The sequence below is a fragment of the Hakea prostrata genome, chromosome 1 (genome assembly GCF_041222555.1).
Source record: "Hakea prostrata isolate BN-2017 chromosome 1, UWA_Hpros_2, whole genome shotgun sequence".
Lineage (NCBI taxonomy): Eukaryota > Viridiplantae > Streptophyta > Magnoliopsida > Proteales > Proteaceae > Hakea > Hakea prostrata.
In genome coordinates, this window is record NC_142600.1 from 15,806,542 (window position 1) to 15,825,107 (window position 18,566).

General features: G+C 37.6%; 1 protein-coding gene across 2 annotated transcripts; it reads left to right on the forward strand.

Moving 5' to 3' along the window:
- The first annotated feature begins 3,342 nt into the window (after positions 1–3,342).
- On the forward strand, positions 3,343–17,311 carry LOC149027835 (uncharacterized). Of its 2 annotated transcripts, none has more exons than XM_089166276.1 (8): positions 3,343–3,463; positions 3,550–3,904; positions 7,541–7,717; positions 7,822–7,971; positions 9,625–9,726; positions 9,807–9,877; positions 9,988–10,055; positions 16,539–17,311. In XM_089166276.1, the coding sequence occupies exons 2-8, from the start codon at positions 3,656–3,658 to the stop codon at positions 16,769–16,771; spliced, it is 1,050 nt and encodes a 349-aa protein (XP_089022402.1). In that variant the 5' UTR covers positions 3,343–3,463; positions 3,550–3,655; the 3' UTR covers positions 16,772–17,311. The 2 variants fall into 2 exon arrangements, with proteins under 2 accessions (XP_089022402.1, XP_089022410.1); XM_089166284.1 differs by having other exon boundaries at positions 3,566–3,904.
- Positions 17,312–18,566: the final 1,255 nt, after the last annotated feature.

An 18,566-nucleotide genomic window follows, 5' to 3' on the forward strand; every position in this document is an offset into this window, starting at 1 on the left:
TGGACACAATCCTTTTCCATCTCAAGAAGTGAATGATAAGACGGAATTCTGATGATTGACATGCATGGGTGGTCTTTTGTGATGCAGCATTTTCCCTTGAAGACAATAGTGGTGGCATCGGCTTTGCAATTCAGAATTATGAAGGTGAAGTGGTGGTCTCTGTATCTGAACAAATATCTTGTGGAGAGGCATTAATTGGTGAAACTTTGGCAATCAAATCAGCATTTCTTAAGTGCAACCATCGTGGTTTTAAAAGGATACGAGTATTCTCAGATTGTGAAGTGGCAATCGGTCTTATTGTATCTCAAGATCCTCACCCTCCATCACCAATATCTGGGATCTTGTTTGATATAGGAATCCTTAAGGAGGCAGTTTGAATATTGTAATTTTGGACATATTTCTAGGGTGCTAAATGACTCAACCCATCCCCTAGCCCGGAGGCTCTCACTTGTTCTTATAGGATTGAGTGGTCACATTCCTCTCTTGATTCCCAAGATGACTCTTCTGTACTTTCTAGGCCTTGGACCCTATCATTTTCATTACCCAAAAAAAAAAAAAAGAGTTTGGTCTGTATCTTAACTCAACCCAACCAATTATTGGAACCCATCAACAAAAGCTACAAAGTAGCTAGGGTCTAATTGTATAACCAAATAGGATTTGGATCTTAAACCAATATTTTACAATTGATAATTTTGACACATCCTACTATCATGACATATGGATAAATAAATTAAGTTTAGAATTGAGATCTAGCTCAATCCCTCCTACTTGACTTTTTGTTTTTTTTGTTTTTTTTTTTTTGTCCAACTTCTACTTGACACAAGTAAAGGTAGACGTTTGAGTAAGGATTGGCCGCTTAGTTCACTTCTGCCTTTTTGAGGTTGAAGGGAATTGATGGAGAAAAGTCCAAACCCATAAATTTGATTTTTTTCTCAATAAGGGAGCGAAAGGCCGCCTTACCCAACTTCTATGGGCCTAAGTTCTAACTCAAGGTTATCCAATTTTGGGCTAAGAATTTCTTAGAGTTAAAAGTTTGTAGCCCAACTCTTGGTTGGACTTTTTTTTTGAGTTTTTTTGTAAGGCGCCCAAATAAGTCCAAACTATCTACTTAAGTGGGCTAACTTGCTAGGCATTCACCTTTACGGTTTTGTAAAATTACAAGTAACCTATCTTTAACTGTCAAAGCTTTGACTATTAAATTTAATAGTCAAATGACTCATATACCCTTGTACTTATAACAAGATTAAAATACCCTTTTACTCAATTAAGTGACGAAATCCCCTAGTGGGAAACTCCACCATGGCCCCCTCTCCCTGTCGGAGATGACAGACCTACACCATCACTAAACCAATGGGATAAAACAGACCTAACTTGATCAAATACAAGAACTACGAAACCTGGAAAGAAAAATTTGCTAGAAGGGAAAAGACGAACAATCTTTATGAATAGTTGAATCCGTTGGGGAAACTCCATTGAACATACCCCATTCGATATCCTCTTCTACTCACTTGGTCGTAATATATTATACTAAATAAACACAATATTAATTTATGATCCACTAAAGGGACCTACTAATAAAAAAAATTTCATATTACTATTATTTGAACAAATTGTTAGGCACTTTCAAAACAGAGGTTGATGCTATATCTCTTAGAAGTACATGACTTTAGTTCCATGGGACTTACTATTAGTGCAAATGCATACACTATCCATACCATTATATCCACGTGTATATAGGGGCGGAGCCAGGATTGAACATGGAGGGGGGCGAATATATGTGGGCCAATGTGGGACCCACTATAGGTTCCATCTCATAATATATTATTATATTTTAATGTAGAGTCTACATTAAAAATTAGGTAAATTAATAGAAAATTCGTGAGTGTGAGAGAGAGAAATGAATAATTTGAGAAAGAGAGTGAATACCTGATGTGGAGAAGATTTAGGAAAATTCCAAAGTTTGCTAACTACTTCAATATTTTGTGAGACGTGTGAGGAAAAAAAGAGAAAAAATAAGAATAAAAGAGGAAATCCATGAGAGAATAAATAGAAATGAAAATAGGAGAGAATATATAAGGAGAAATTAATGGATCGTGAGTTAGTTTTTAATTAGAATTTAACATTTTATTCTTTAAAACTAGGGATTGAATGATAACCATTAGATAGAGATTATGAATGATATTTGTACCCATTATCTTTATCTTAAATTTTTATTTTTAATTTTTGGAGGGGGCCAAATAGTGATATTTCACATTTAAAGATAGAGAAATAAGAAAAAAAACAAGGATATTTTCAATTTAAAAAAATCTGGGAGGCCATGACCCCTTCCGGTCCCAACGTGACTCCGCCACTGCGTGTATGGTTGGGCAGGTTGGCCAATGGCATCGTGATGCTATTCTCAATCACCCATCCTGTTCCTGATCTAACTTTTCTTGGTGATTACCTAATTCTTGAAGTTCATACATTATGTAGCTGTAACGTCGACGCTAACCACACCCCACGTCCCACGATTGTAATTTACACGCCTCAAACGGTGCCTTTTTTTTCAAAACAATTTGTGAAGTTAGTATCACAGATTCACATGCGCTAAAACCTCCGTCGATATAATTGCCCTAATTTTCCACCACGTGGCATCTTAAGAAAATATCATAGGTAAACTAAATAGGTAAATAATGTTGCCCTTGTCTTTTCTGCTTCGTCAACATGAAAGCTTTCTACCAACACCCAAAAAAACACATGCAAGCTGTCCTAGAGAATATTCGATGTGGAATGTGGATATCTCAAAGTAGATCTCAACCGTTCATTGAGATGGGGCGGTCTACACTATTCCTTGCCCCAAATCCCGGCCAAACCATTCCAAGACACCGAACCGGAATTCAAGAAATTCCCCAGAAGACCCGAGTTTGAGCCGGCGGATGTGATTGACGGTTAAGATTTCAATAGGATTCTATATATATTCAGTTATTACCGGAAGGAGAATAATTCTGATAAGTAGTATAATCCATCTAGGAGAGAAAGAAGGGCTTGGAAGGATATTCTGTTATTCTCCCACGAGTTTTCTTAGATGGCGTGGTTTGTACAAATTGTACTCTTGAGTCACTGACCCAATTAGGGCTTCTCCCTCTCACTCTTCTTATCTTTTTCTCGTATTATAAATAATTTTGTCTTAATTATATAAACAATTCAGATAAATGGAAATAATAATTTATTACTCCGTGACTCCCTCACTCACGACTCCAATTCGGAATGCAAATTGAAAATAAAAAATTTTGTTGGTAAGGAAAAAAATAAAAGAAAATAAATAAATCAACAAAACAAAAATCAAAAGGAAGAAAGAAAATTCACGCCTCTTTTAAGGAAAACACACGCAGAGAGGCCAAAGCGGCCTTCAACCTCGAGGCTCCGTTTCCCGGTACAACTCGGAGGAGAGATAGTTTGAAGTTGAAAAGGCGTTCAGTTCGGTGTATGCTCTAGCTAATGCTTCTTTGTTAGGGTTTTTTCTTTCTCTTGTTAATTTGGTTCATCTTTTCTCAATCTTTGAGTGGTTAGTTGTTTCGTTTTCAAGGTTTCTTTGCGGGTTGGGGTTTCTTTCTAAAGGATTTGTTGCCGAAGGGGTGAAAGGAGGAGATAGAAAAGTTGAATTGAGAGAGTGGAGATGCAAACGGAGGCTAGAGTTGGTGTTGTCGTAGAGGGTGGGCAGAGACCTCTTAGTTCTGCCCATGCTGGTGTAGTCGATGGAGGTGCGCGGAAGTTTGTCCAGCAACAACAACAACAACAGAAGCAACAGTCGTTGCAGCAAAAGTTTCATATATCATCGGTAACTGATTTTGTCGCCGGAGGCATTGCAGGCGCCGTTAGTAAAACATGCACAGCGCCGCTGGCTCGCCTTACCATCTTGTTTCAGGTTACCCTTCTCTTTTCTTTCGTTGAATGGGAATCCAGGAAGACTGGGAGATCAAAATTTTCCTTTCTCACTTCAAAATTTCCACCTTTTTCTCCATTCGGTGGCTGGAATGTTTGTTTTGATTTGTAAGGATCAATTTTTGTGCTTCTATTTGGAATTGTGGATTGCATTGAACTGTTTTGCATATGCATTGGTAACGTAGTGAAGTGGTCTGCCGAAATTTTGTTGAGAATGGCTTTTATATATCTATATTGTGATTACTGGAATTTTTTCATGGCTCTTTCAGTTTGTACTTAAGGTTATCCTGTTGTTTTTTTTTTTTCTCTCTTCCCATTAAACATATTTGGGCTTCTGTTGCTTTTCCTCTCACCCATTTGGTAATTTGTTTGGACCTTATGGGAGATAGACACTTAATGTGGTCGTTCGTCTATGGCAAACTTTCGGGTGCTAACTATTTCAGGCTGCGCCCTTGGGAGTGCACCAGCTTATTACCATTATATGTAGACATCCATTAATTTAGGTGTTAGCTTAAGCTCTGTCTTGCAAGTGACGTTTTCATACTTCTTGTTCAAAGTGCAAGGGATGCCAGTCATTGGATTTTTGTTGTAGAGGAGGGTTGAGAATTTGGCATGGATGACTGGTGCAGTGGTGTTGTATCTAATCGGGTTTTAGGATGCTACATGCCATGGTTGATTTTCCTCTTTAGTAAATTTTTGGTGCTTCCTTGCAAGACATATTTTACGTTGGTTTAGGATTTTTATTTTTGGGATGATTAAATAATATATTAATGCAAAGCAAGAAGAAAGAAACAAATGGTACGAGAGAGAGAGAGAGGGGGTGGGGGGAACAACCCCTAATTAGGGGGTTGGAAAGCGGAGCTAAGACCCCAGGAGACAACAATGATCCTGTTCATTGGAGTGTCAGCAACAGGGGATATGGAGTAGAGAGGAGCCTAACAGAAACATCAAACTGGATGGCATTCCAAATCAGACCTAGAGAACGAGATTTGAAAGTCCATTGCCTAAGATTGCTCTCCCACCAAAGACGGTGAACCGTGGCACAAATAACTAGCTTACTGATCCGATCACAGATAGTGGTACCCGAAACATCCCTCAAAACTCAAGACAATCACAATCAAAACCAAAGGAACGTCAGGAGCGGGGCCATATGTTGCAAGGGCTTTTCTCCAAAGAGAACTAGGAAATTCTTGATGGCTGCGTTCATTTGTGCTATTGTTGTATTAATCTTTGTATTGCTAGTAGTCGGTTTTTAAATGAGAACCTGTGATCAGATCCCGATTAGAGAGATGGGGGAAAGGAAGAAATAGAAGAAGGGTATCAGATTGATGGAAGAGAAGAACTTGATCTGCTAGATGGGAAGGCGAGAAAAAGAGAGGGTGGGTGGGTGGGGGTTGGGTCCCAAATCATTTTTGATAGGTGGAGAGAAGCCTCTACAAGTATTTATAACAGAAAAGTGAAATAAAAAAGAAGTTTTAGCTGTTTAATTTTCCACATTTGGCTGTTGTTGGAAGTGTTTGTCTCTTGCGGACTCAACTAACTGAATGATAAAGAAATAGGAAACATAAACTGCTAAATATTAAGGAAATTTACTTTTCACTGTAGATTGTCTTGGAGAGTCGGTACCTAAACACTGAAAGAATTAAACAAGGGAAATGCCCAAGCAGAATTGCTGCAGAAAGTGGTCAGCTTTGTACTAAAAGATCTCAACTGCTTACCCAGGAAGGTTGGAATTTTTTTTTAATATTATCCTAGCATGTCTAATGGACTAGATAGCAATATGTAGAAGAAAGTATCTAAAACTAACTAAGACTTGCTATAGACAGCCGATTGCAGGAACTCTAGAAATTCTGGTGTGAAGGGTATTGAAGAAGCATCCTTGCTGGTTCCCATGAATTGGATTAACTTTATCTATTTCATAAAATCACGTCTGAACCAAATTTGAACCTTAGGCTTAGATGTGAACAGGAAAAGTGCCCCAAATCAGAAGCACAAGGTTTCTTTGATCATGCTCCTGCATTAGCAGTTGCTTCACTAATGCATGCTGTGCATGATCCTCAGAATGTTCCCTTGTCTAACATAGTCAGCGTTAAAAAACCACGAATGGGATCCAGATTGTGATACAATTGTGCATAGGAATTAAGATTTATTTTTGGGTTAAATATTTTTTCTTCTTTTATTATTGTTTTTTCTCTTGATAGAGTCATACATAGAGTTGAGGGTTGGTATCTGTGTCAATTTTAGAGGTTGAAACCAGAGTCAAAGTCAATTTCAGAATGGTGAGTCTAAACTTGAAATATCAGGCTCAATCATAGTTATAGAAGTACTTCAATTCTTCCAGTTGAAGTTTGCTAAGCTTCCATCCCTTTTTTGTTCTTAAGGTTGAAGAGAACCAAACAGATTATTATTTTTTTCTTTAACTCATATTTGATGTTTTTAAAGGTACCCTTCTCCTTTATTAGTTTTATTTCGTCCTTTACAATACTATCCTGTACCTATATAATTTAAACCCCCTTTGAGTCCTATTTCTTATAACTACAAAAGCGCCTTTTGTATTGTATCCCTTTGACTTATCACAACCATTATGTCCTTGTAACATGGCTAGCTGGTATGTAGGTGGACCTATAGGTGTTCCAATATTGGCTCTCTGCGCCAATGTTGCATGAAACTGGCTTAAAAACACTCACCCTAACTCCTGTAGTGAAGAGTGCCATCTTCTTGCCAATCATATTCAATTTTATCCTTGATTGTATGTCAGAAATTAACCTGTTAAATGAGATTTTCATATAATTAAAGAGTAACATTTTCTTAGTTACATGTTTATGTGCATTCGTGAAGTTATAATTTATAATATGAAATTATTGCTTTTGTCAGGAACTTTTTATGCTTCTGTTGCATTTGACTTCATCTGTCCATTTCAAAATATTATTTCCTGATGGAAAAGCACAACCTCCAAAGATCTGGAAGAGTAGAATAAGTGGAATGGATGCTGACCATAAGCCTCAACAGCTTTGCTGAGAGTGTGAGGTCCATGTGGGAATTCTCTAGCTTGGGGGTTGAGATGTATATATTTATTTCTTCTGTTGTTTATGATGATACAAAATTTGCTAGAAGCTGGTGCATTCTGTATTTGTAGTCCTGATCTTTAGATTTTACTGCTATTTCTACACCTTTGAGATTGATGGTTGAGTACATGATTTGATTGGTTGGGTTTCTTTCTGTGATTAATGGATGTGGATATTGATCAACTTCATTGATGCTTATTTAAATCTTGCTGATTACAAAATGCAAGTAAATATCAATCAACCAGCTTGGGCATCCAAGAGGTTTTTTAGTGTTGAAATTAAGGCTGTTGCTGAACTCACAAGAACCTTAGTTACATAGATTTTTTTTCCTGCAACTATTAGAGGCCAGTTTTCTTGCTTGGTTCATGGATCATAGTTGTCTACATATAGGGGATTGCCTTTCTTGTTTAGGCTTGCCTAGAACATAAATACTGGAAATGAATTATGGAAGATGGGGGTATCTATTATCATCATGTAAAATTTTCTTTTGAAATCAATGAAAGGTTAAGGTTATTCTGACTCTGTGCTTATTTTACACTGTTCTCTCTCTTTAGGTACAAGGTATGCACTCTAATGTTGCGAACTTGAGCAAGCCTTGCATTTGGCGTGAGGCGAAGCGTATCTTAAGTGAAGAAGGTGTGAGAGCATTCTGGAAAGGGAATCTTGTCACTATCACCCATCGTCTTCCTTATTCTTCTATCAGCTTCTATGCATATGAACGATACAAGAATGTATGTACGGCTTTGTCTGAATTGGTTGCTATGTGCATTTCATGCATATTGGTATGTCATCTACCATTGTTTGCCTAACTAATAGTTTAATGTTTTCATTTCAGTTGCTGCAATCGATCCCTGGGATGCAAAGTAATGGAGAAAACATAAGTGCAGACATCTGTGTACGGCTGGTAGGTGGTGGTTTGGCTGGAATAACAGCTGCAACTATGACATATCCATTGGATCTCGTGAGAACACGTCTTGCAGCTCAGGTAATGTCATTACAAATTCGTAGTAAAAAGTGTTCTTTTCCTGCAGATTGTGGAGACTTGTTCCATTAAATATTTGCGATGGTTTTATGCATAATTCACTTTATATTTCTTATGTTTTAGTTATGCCTTTCTTGTTTTAGTATGCTGATTATGAAGATTTTTTCCATTTATAAAGTACCATTTGATAAATTAGAGTTATTATTTTCATTGTTTGCCTTTCATTTAACTGGACCCCCATACAATATACCAATAGCCTTCTAGGAAATGTATGCAGTTTAAGTTTCAACTAGTTTCTCAGGCTAAATCTGAAGGTCTTAACATGGTTGCATGTCAGGTTACTTTTGTAAATATTAAATTATTATCATTTTTGTACAGAGATCTAGAGTTCTTTTTCTCTTTACAGAATTAGGAATTTATAAAAATGATTCTCTACTCTTAAAGATTTAAGTCAAGCCTTGTCTATTTAGTGTTTTGTACTGAACTCAATTACTTCAACAGTTCTCTTAGGGCATTGACAAAAATTGGTTTCACATTCATTCTAAAATTTTATGGCCAGGGGTGCAATTGCATGCTGCATGCTTATGCAAGGACAGGGTCACAACCAAATTTAGGGTTGCTATGAGCCTGCAAGAATTATTGGAACCTGTTGAGCCTCTTCTGCAAAGCAGAAAGGGTAAGCTCTGTACATTTTCCTTCCCAGTCTCCGCAGTAGCAAGCTTTGTGCACTGGGTTGCTACTTTACTAATGTTTAAGATCCCTTAAATAGGAACCAATGGACTTGGTAGCAGAACATTAAAATGGGGGCAATATTTGAGTCAAAGAAGAATGGTGATAAAGTGTGAATAGAATATAAATGAGTGGGTATAGTGGTCAAACAAGGGGATGGGTCCTTTTCTAGCTTCATGCACAATGGAAATTTCAGGATAGGTTCATTGTGCATGGAAATTTCAGGATAGGTTCGTTGCTCATAGGCCTCCTTGGATTCCTGTTGAGCCAACACCTGAACATAAGTGTAGACGTGATGCAGACTTGAAGGTCTATCGCAGGAGATGCAAGAGCAACTCACCCACCACATGTTTCGGATTCATCTCCAAAATGGGCTTGTTTGGTTAGGAATAAGTCTAGGGTTGGGTTCTACCCATGTTGTGCCTGTGATTGGTGGGTGTTCTATGTAATAGGTTACTTTTATGGATTGAATGTATTCAGGTTTTTCACTCGCATTTCAGTTTATCAGCTCTAATTTCTGTTCACATCTGTGAGTATTCTACTGACCTGCATGGGGATGCATGTCTGTAGGTCAGCAACAGATTCCATTTCCAGCTGCCTTACCAATATGGAAACTTCTATTTCCCTCTTCCTCTGGCCCGGTTTTGCACGATTCTGTAGGATTTTAGGCAATGTTGTTCCGAAGGCTGATAGTCTTTAATTCTTCCAGTTTCTGAGTTTATCTCTAATTCTGAGATGATTCCCTATTGTGCAATTGGAGATAGACTGGATTTTGACATTTCGTTCATCAGTTAGTAGGTGATATTGACTGCATTCGGCAATTAGGTCATTATCGGTTTGCAGTTAAAATTAATAAATTTCATGTATGTTCCCATATGATCTTAATTTTTTTCTATTTAGATAACCATTTTATTTGGACTTCTGCAGAGAAATGTGACGTACTACAGAGGTATTTGGCATGCTCTTCATACAATTAGCAGAGACGAGGGTGCTTTTGGCCTGTATAAAGGTCTTGGAGCGACATTATTGGTATGCTTCTTGTTTTGTAATGAATATCTTAATCAACAATTTCCTTTGTATGTTAATCTTGTTGGCCTTTGTCTGGATAGGGGGTGGGGCCCAGTATAGCAATTAGCTTCGCATTCTATGAGACGTTGAGATCTGCTTGGCAGTCTCATAGGTAAGTGCTTCTTTACTGATCACTGTAGGCAGGCAGTTCAATATGGCAAGATTTATGTACTGCCTCTTGTTTGATACACCTCGGTCTAAGTCTTCTTGTCTTGACATCAGGCCCCAAGATTCTACTGTACTTGTCAGCCTAGCTTGTGGCAGTCTTTCAGGCGTTGCATCATCTACAGGTAACTAGGAAAAGCGAAGCCATGCAAAGTGCAATTTTTTTGGATTGTTTCCAACTGTCCCCATCTTATAAAGTAGAAAAATCCCATTGTTTTTAACTTTATTTGTAGTTATAATGCTGTTGAAATTGTGTTTTTATTTCTGTGGTCTGTCATTGTTGAGTAGTTTGTGTTGCTTCCTCACATGAGGAATTTCTGGCATGCTTGAATGATTGTGCTGTTGTATCTATTCTCTGCTAAATTGTACTTATAAGTTGCTTATGATCTCTTATTTAGTGCTTTTGAATATGTGAATGCCAGAACCTACTGATTTCCAAGGCCATAGTCTAATATTATAAATGTATTTCATTTTGTTTATTTTCACTTTTACCTTTTCATGCAATGGGAGGGGAAGAAATGGTTGTGAAGGGGGCGCTCGAGCCCCTCGAATGACATGTTGTATCTGACTAATTCTTTGATAGTTGACATGTCACTTAACCTTAAAAATAAGTTTGCGCCCTCTTTCCAACTATTAAGTTTATTGGTAACCTAATGTAGTTTATTGTGGGAAAAGCAAGGGAAAAGAAGTATGAAGAGTTGTACAATAAGTTGGGCACCAAGGAAGGGGGAAAATCTATTTATAAGATAGCTAAGATGAGGGATAGGAAGAGTAGAGATCTTGATCATGTTAGATGTATTAAAAATGGAGATGGTGAAGTTTTAGTTTGTGAGGAGGACATTAAGAAAAGATGGGAAACCTATTTCTCTAGTTTACTATATGAGCATTCTTCAAACACTTATGATTCGGACGATTACACCTTTCACCAAGGCACCAATGTCGGAACTTATATACGTAGAATTTCGATGTCCGAAGTAAAAGAAGCTTTAAGGAGGATGAAACTCAGCAAGACACAAGGTCCTGATGAAATCCCAATTGAAGTATGGAAGAGCTTAGGAACCCATGGACTAGTTTGGTTGACTAAGTTGTTTAATAAGATTATGAGCACAGGGAAAATGCCAGATGAATGGAGGAGAAGCGTCGTGGTTCCAATTTACAAAAATAAAGTAGATATTCAAAGTTGTAATAACTACAGGGGCATTAAATTGATGAGCCATACGATGAAATTATGGGAGAGAATAATTGAAACCCGTTTGAGATACTTAACTACAGTTACGGAGAATCAATTTGGGTTTATGCTGGGAAGATCTACAACGGAGGCTATTTACCTAATTAGGAGATTTATTGAAAGGTATAGAGAATGGAGGAAAGACCTTCATATGGTATTTATTGACCTAGAAAAAACTTATGATAGAGTCCCTAGAACATTAATTTGGCAAGTACTAAAGATAAGAAGTGTTGCATGTAAATATGTAGATATAGTTAATGATATGTATGATGGTTCGGTGACTAGTGTTAGAACAGTGGGGGGACAAAGTAATGAATTTCCGATAACTGTTGAGCTACATTAAGGGTCAACTTTAAGCCCATATCTATTTGCACTGGTAATGGATGAATTAACCAAAGACATTCAAGATGAGGTCTCTTGGTGAATGTTTTTTTCGAATGATATTGTGTTGATTGATGAGACCCAAGTGGGGATTAATACCAAATTAGAATCATAGAGAGTAGCTTTGGAATCAAAAGGCTTTAAACTTAGTAGATCGAAGACAGAATATGTCACATCCCGTAAAATCCACCCAGGGGGTACCCTATCTGGATTACCCAGGGAAGTGATCCACGGTCCCGACGATCCAGTTTAGGAACGATCATAACCACTTAGCACAATAATATAATCAAAAAGCAAGAACAAATCTTTGTGTTCAAGTAATTTAATAATAAAAGTCAAGAAAGGATCACAAAAGGATCACAAAAGAACATCAGAGTATGGAAATGATACCAATAGAATAAATAGTCAAAGTACGAAATAAAGGGGGAAACCCATTCTACAATAACAGCGGAAGATAGATCGAAATAAAGTAAGGTTACAACCAGTCCTCAAAAGAAGGGAAGGAAAAATTGTAAGCAACTAACAATTTTTCCTAACTTATTTAATGTTTCCTCAATAACATAATCATATGAAACTAGACAAGGCCGAATCTACTCCTGACAAATATCAGTCTTGAATTGATAGTCTTCACCAGCGTAGTCACCATGATCAGTAGTGTATGAGTCATCAATTTGGTCTTCATAGTGTTGATCATCATAGTCAACAATAGTAGTACTTGCAAATAAGTCTAACAAAAGATGTTGTAAAAAGGAGTGAGTTCAAAAGAACTCAGCAATATAGTTATTCCATAATAACACAGATACATGATACAAAGCATAGCATGATGCAAGATGATATGAAACAAACGATGTAAGTATGAAACTAACTCTATATATGCTAGTCTCTATGGTAGACATGCTTTAAGTCATAGCACCATACTTCTTTGGGTAGGTCTCAAACCACTCTTCCCTCAACCATCTCGGTATCTTGGGTTCTTCGATGATAATTGGGTCTTGCATCCCTCGGGGCAATCCATAGCTGGGGTTTGAGTCACTGCTCTCTCACATCACCATTGGTATAAGTATTGGCGCATGTCAAGGTAAAGCCTAGCCCAATGCAAGTCATCTACTTAGTCATATCATGTCAGATCCAGATACATCCATTTTTCCCATCCCGGGATCCTTTCCGATATCCTTCATACCTGAGTCATGGATATTACTCACCAAACTCACCAATCCTATTGGTCATCCAAAAATAGTAGACGGGAAGCTCTCAAGTCCTCTCACGGATATAACTCACCGGTCTCGAGCGCCCGTGAGCCCAAGTCTAGCTATTTGCAACCCTACAAATGAATGGCCCCTTTCGGGTATCCGTAATGTGATTTATGTCCTTTCACAGATATAACTCACTGGTCTTGAGCGCCCATCAAATCACACTACTACCACGGGTCGTTCGGTCTCAATGGCCTTCTGATTCGGGTCTGATACAACAAGGACATCCTAGACAACACATCTAGACAAGACCTATGTATGTCATCCAATAATCCGGGAAAGCGTCGATGGGCATCTTCGGAGAACATCCCATACTATTCCCTCCAATGTCCAAGGACAGAACTATCAAAAGGACATTCCCAAATCCCAAATCATACCTATTCAATCACATTCTCAATCCCATCATATCATACATAAATGGCATTTCATCATATGAAAAGAGATATAAAGTAACATGATCAATCATATATGTAATTAACAAAATAAATAATCATGATAACCAAAATGATATATAACATGGTACTACTGTCTTGAAGTACATACAACAGTCATATGATGTTTAAAATACAACAAGGAATGTAAATCTACTAATTTTCTAACATAGAGGCAGAATTCACATAATCTATGTAATTATGGTAACAATCTTCTTACCTTAATCCAATCGAAACTAATCCCAAATATCACTTATAATAGTCCCCAACTTAGTACTTGCACCCTAGACAAACATATGTGAAACATCAGAGAAGGAATCAATCAAATCGGAGTTCAAACGAAGCAAATCGAGCAAATACAAGGTTGCTGTACTCAGCTGGTCGACTGAGTGGTAGACTGACTCAGTCGACCAAGCAGTCGACCAGATGAACAGTAACGGGGCAAATTTTGGATTTTTGATCCGAAACCTAACGTCCGGAGCTCGGATTGCTCCGAAACTTGGGGGAAATGTTAGGAACAGTATAAGAACACTATCTAACAAGTAATTAGCAAAATCCAATGGCCCAATTGAAAAACCCCCCAATTTGAAACCTTAATTTCAATATGCCAAACATCATAATCTATAATGGAATCGATTGCAATTGCAAGGAACAATAAGGAATCAGCTAAGGGAAAGATAAGAAATAGATTAGGATCATATGCAAATAAGAAATCAGACTTAGCATGCTATACAATTCAATTTAGGAGCTGAAATCATGTTGCAATGAAGAGAATCATGGAATTGCATAGATAAGAATCGAAATGGGGGCATAGCATAGCATAGGTAGAATTGAAAGGGGTTTATGCAATGGCAAGGATAGAACACATGAAGAGATGGTTGCAAGGTTGCAGCATCATCTTCATGGATACAACAGCAAGTAAGAGAAGGGTTTAGAGTATAATAGAGAGAGAGTGAGAGAATTCATACCTTGAAGTTGAAATTAGAGAAGAGGAACAATGATTCTTGTAGAAGATCATCACCCAAGCCAAGGAGGAGCCTAAGAGGAGCCTTCCCATGTCCCAAGAGAGTCCCAACAGTAGAATAGGTTTAAAACCACGAAGTCCCCTTTAAATAGAACCCAAAATGACCAAAAACCCCAAAATTCTCGGGCTTATAATCCTCTGGTCGACTGACTGGTTGACTGACTGGTAGACTGGCCAGTCGACCTGACAAGAACAACAACTTGGGGGAGGGAATTGGAGGGCTAGAACAACTCAAATTGAGGTGGGTTTTCTCCTACAAGTCAATCAACAAGTCTAGATTTGGGAATTACCTTCGAATCATGCCCGGGAGTGCATTAGGTCCACCAACTAAGCTCTTCTTCTTCAGGCTGCAGATTCAAAACAATCACTGACAATGCTTCCAAGTATGGAGCACCATCAACAATATCCATGGGTTTCGGGTCAAACACCATGTCTTCTACAGAGAGGGTCCATAGAGACATCTTCCTTCATTTCGGGACATGGATTTACCCTAAGGGAAAGGTCTGTCATGACTTCCTAAGACTTTCAAAGATAGTAACACCGAAATCAAGGTCCAACATCAAGGTCTAGCAACAAGTCTTTCTTCACCCAAAACTAATAGGGTGTCCTAGCTAGGTTTGGGCCGGATTTCACAGAATATCTAGTTTGTAACTTTAGTCATGATCAAGCAGACGATGAGGTGGTGATACTTGATGATAAAGAGATTCCTTAGAGTGATTGTTTTAGGTATCTAGGTTCAATCATAAGTAAAAGAGGTGATTTAGAGGATGAGGTTTCCCAAAGAATTAAAATAGGGTGGATGAAGTGGAGAGGTGCGTCCGAGGTCTTATGTGAACGGTGTATTCCATTAAAGCTTAAAGGAAAATTTTATAGGACTGTTGTTCGACCAGCTTTGATGTACGGTGCAGAGTGTTGGGTTCTTAAAAAGAATCATATAGATAAACTCAGTGTAGCAGAAATGAAGATGCTATGATGGATGAGTGGCAAAACTAATATGGATAAGATAAGAAATGATCATATTAGAGTTGGTATTGGAGTTGCTCCCATAAGTGATAAGCTTCGAGAAAGTCGTTTGAGGTGGCACGACCACGTTCAACGGAGACCTATAAATGCCCATGTACGGAGAAGTGATATAATCCATATTGAAGGAACTAGAAGAGCTAGGGTTGACCTAAGATAACCTTAGGAGAAGTTGTGAGAAATGATATGTATAGCTTAGGCCTTGTATCTAGCATGGCCTCGAACAGAACTGATTGGAGGGCAAGAATCCATGTAGCCGACCCCATTTAGTTGGGACAAGGCTTATTGTTGTTGTTGTATAATTTGTACATTTGATTATTGAAGCTGGTGGCCTCCATTTCAATCCTGCTTCATCCAAAAAAAAGCGTCCTATCATTGCTGTGTAACCGCTACATACATGCCAGGGGCTCCATTGTTGTGTTACTACTCTCTGCTGGCTATTCTTGTCATTGAAGCAATATCTAAGGTAGGATTTCTGTAACATTAAGCATTATTATAGAGGTACATTTCCTTGTATTTTGTGGTAAATTATTTAACATAGCTTGTGTACGAGGGATTAGGTTGAAGAGTGAAAAAGCTTAGGACTTAGGTGGCTAAACTTTGCGTATTGGTACATAAATAATAGAAGTGGAATTGAAAACGCTAGTAGATGAACATTTGAAAATGATTTCACAGATGTTAATAGGTGATGGATAGATCATATCGTTTTTTGGTAAAAAAGAGAGGTAATAAGTGTAATTGGCGCTGATGCGATCCTGGCCCATAATAACGAATAAATTTATGTCAAAGGAGCAGTTGTCATTTTATAAATGTATAGAATAGTTATACCTAATTGGAAGTAACAAATAGGGTTTAGGACATGGAAAAAATAATGTTATAGAGAAGGATAAAACTGGAGTGAGATTTCTCTGATTGGATTAGAAAGAATTGACAGATAATTTCAGCTCACTTCTGCACTTTGTGGAATTTCAGAAAAACAAACAAAGGCCTGTTAGAAAAGGTTTTCCTGAGATATTATATCTTCGGCGGTGGGAGTGAAATATGAGAACCCTTTAAAATGAGGGATTTTAACAAATAATAACGGGACCTTTAATTGTATGTATGCCCCAACTTCGTTTGCAGTATGCTGACACCCTCAATCTGAGAACATTCCAACTTAGATCCTTTACTAGTTCTATTGTGTTTTGGCTACTGGGTTTATGATTGATGTTTGTTGCTTCTGTTCTGTATTTGTCTGTCACGAACTGATGTTTGTTTGCACCCATAATTTGCAGTAACATTTCCCTTGGATCTTGTAAGACGCCGGATGCAATTGGAAGGCGCAGCAGGTCAAGCCCGTGTCTATAAGACAGGTCTGTTTGGTACATTTAGGCAAATTGCCAAGACTGAAGGTTTGCGAGGTCTTTACCGGGGAATATTGCCGGAATACTACAAGGTTGTTCCAAGTGTGGGCATTGTCTTCATGACTTACGAGATAATGAAGACGTTTATGTCAGAATTGCCTTGACAATAAACTTCCATTGCTATCGCTACCATTTTTGGCTTTGCTTCCATTAACCTTTGCCGCCACCTAATGCCAAATTGTGGTCTTTGCTGAGTTCTTATGTTTTTTTAATGGTCCCCATAGCGAAACTCCCATACGGATGAAATTTTGAGATCACTGTCATGGGATCAAACTGTATGTTCCCTGTGTAGATAGAGAGAGCACACTTAGAAAAAGTCCTGGTGTATCGGAAGTAGTTAGTTCTACTAATATTCATCTATTATCATTTTTTCATTAAAACAGTTTTGCTTCTCATAGTTTGTATTTATTACATTATAGCCCCACCTGACCTTTTCTGAAGTAAAAATTTGTCTTTGGCTGCATTAAATATTGGATATTTTTCATCAGGACCCACTTTTAGTTCAAGAAAAAGTTTTTCTTTGCTAGTGGCTCTTCTATGGTTTTGAGAAATGGTAAAATGAGCGCAAATCATAATTTTGATGACCAAAAATACCCTTATGGTGTGATGGTTAAGATTGTATTGATATATGCCATTTCGGTCAAACAGTTCATATTAATAAGACATTATAATTTATTGGGTAATTTTCATATGGTCAAGAGGTTTGGTCTATGATTTTAGTCCAAAAAAACTGAAACTTTGCATGCCCTTGATATGGAAAAAGTCAATTTAAGGACAAACTACCATCTTGTATGACAAATTTACCCTTTTTTAATTTGAACAAAAACATAGGAAATAAAAATGAAAAAAATAAAATTTATGCTAATCCAATTCATTTAGGTGATTCTCGAAATCCAGTTCTTGAGTGGTGAGACACCACGACCGCAACCCTCTTTAAGAACATCAAACGCTTGAATGTTTCTTCATTCAACTCATTTAACTTTGAATCCCTAGCTTAAAGCTCTCTTGCTTCATCGGACTACTTTGGAAAACCGGTAAGTGGAAACAAGACTCGAGGATTTGAAAAAGTAAATTTTCATTAAGTGACGAAGCAAATCGATGAGGAGACTTGATTACTAAATCGTAAATAAACACCTAGTGCTTGGATGTCTAGGGAGAAAAAAGTAAGTAAAATTAGATTAAGACCTGTCGAAAGGTTGATGGAGCTCGATATGAGAAACCATGGCTAAAGTCGAAGATGTTGTGAAGCAATCATTGGGGACTTTGGGACAAGCTTTTGTTAGCATGTGCCATTAACCGTCATGGAAAGAGCATTTGGACTTTGTGGCTAAGGATAAAAGAAACAAAAAAAATTGAATCGAGTAGAGTATAACAGACCTCAAATACCGTCTTAGGTAGAAGATGGTAAGAAGAAAAATGGGAAGATAGGAAAGATGTGATTCCATGGCCGAAGATAATTTTGGTCGGAGAAGACAAATGAAAATCGAGGATAAGAAAGATGTGATTCCATGGCTCGAAGGGTTAAGAACTTTTCATTTCATTTTTTTCTTTTTAAAGAACGAGCGGAAGAAAGTTTTTTTTTTTTTTTTTGGTAAAGAGCGGTAGAAAGTTGTGGAGAGGAAAAGAAGAGGAGAGTGTAACGACCAAGGAAAATAATGACGGATGTTTTGGTGAGGGATGCCAATGAATATCTTTGATGGAAATAAGATTTTGTTGAGTGTCAATCTGAGCATCAGGGCATTATTTTGTAAATTTGAAATCTTAAAACCCTTGTAATTATAATTTGTCTTTTAATATAAACCATTGGATCGAAATGGCATATATGGTACAATCTTGACCGTTGCATTATAAGGGCATTTTGGTCATCAAAATTATGATGTTTTTATTTTATTATTTCTC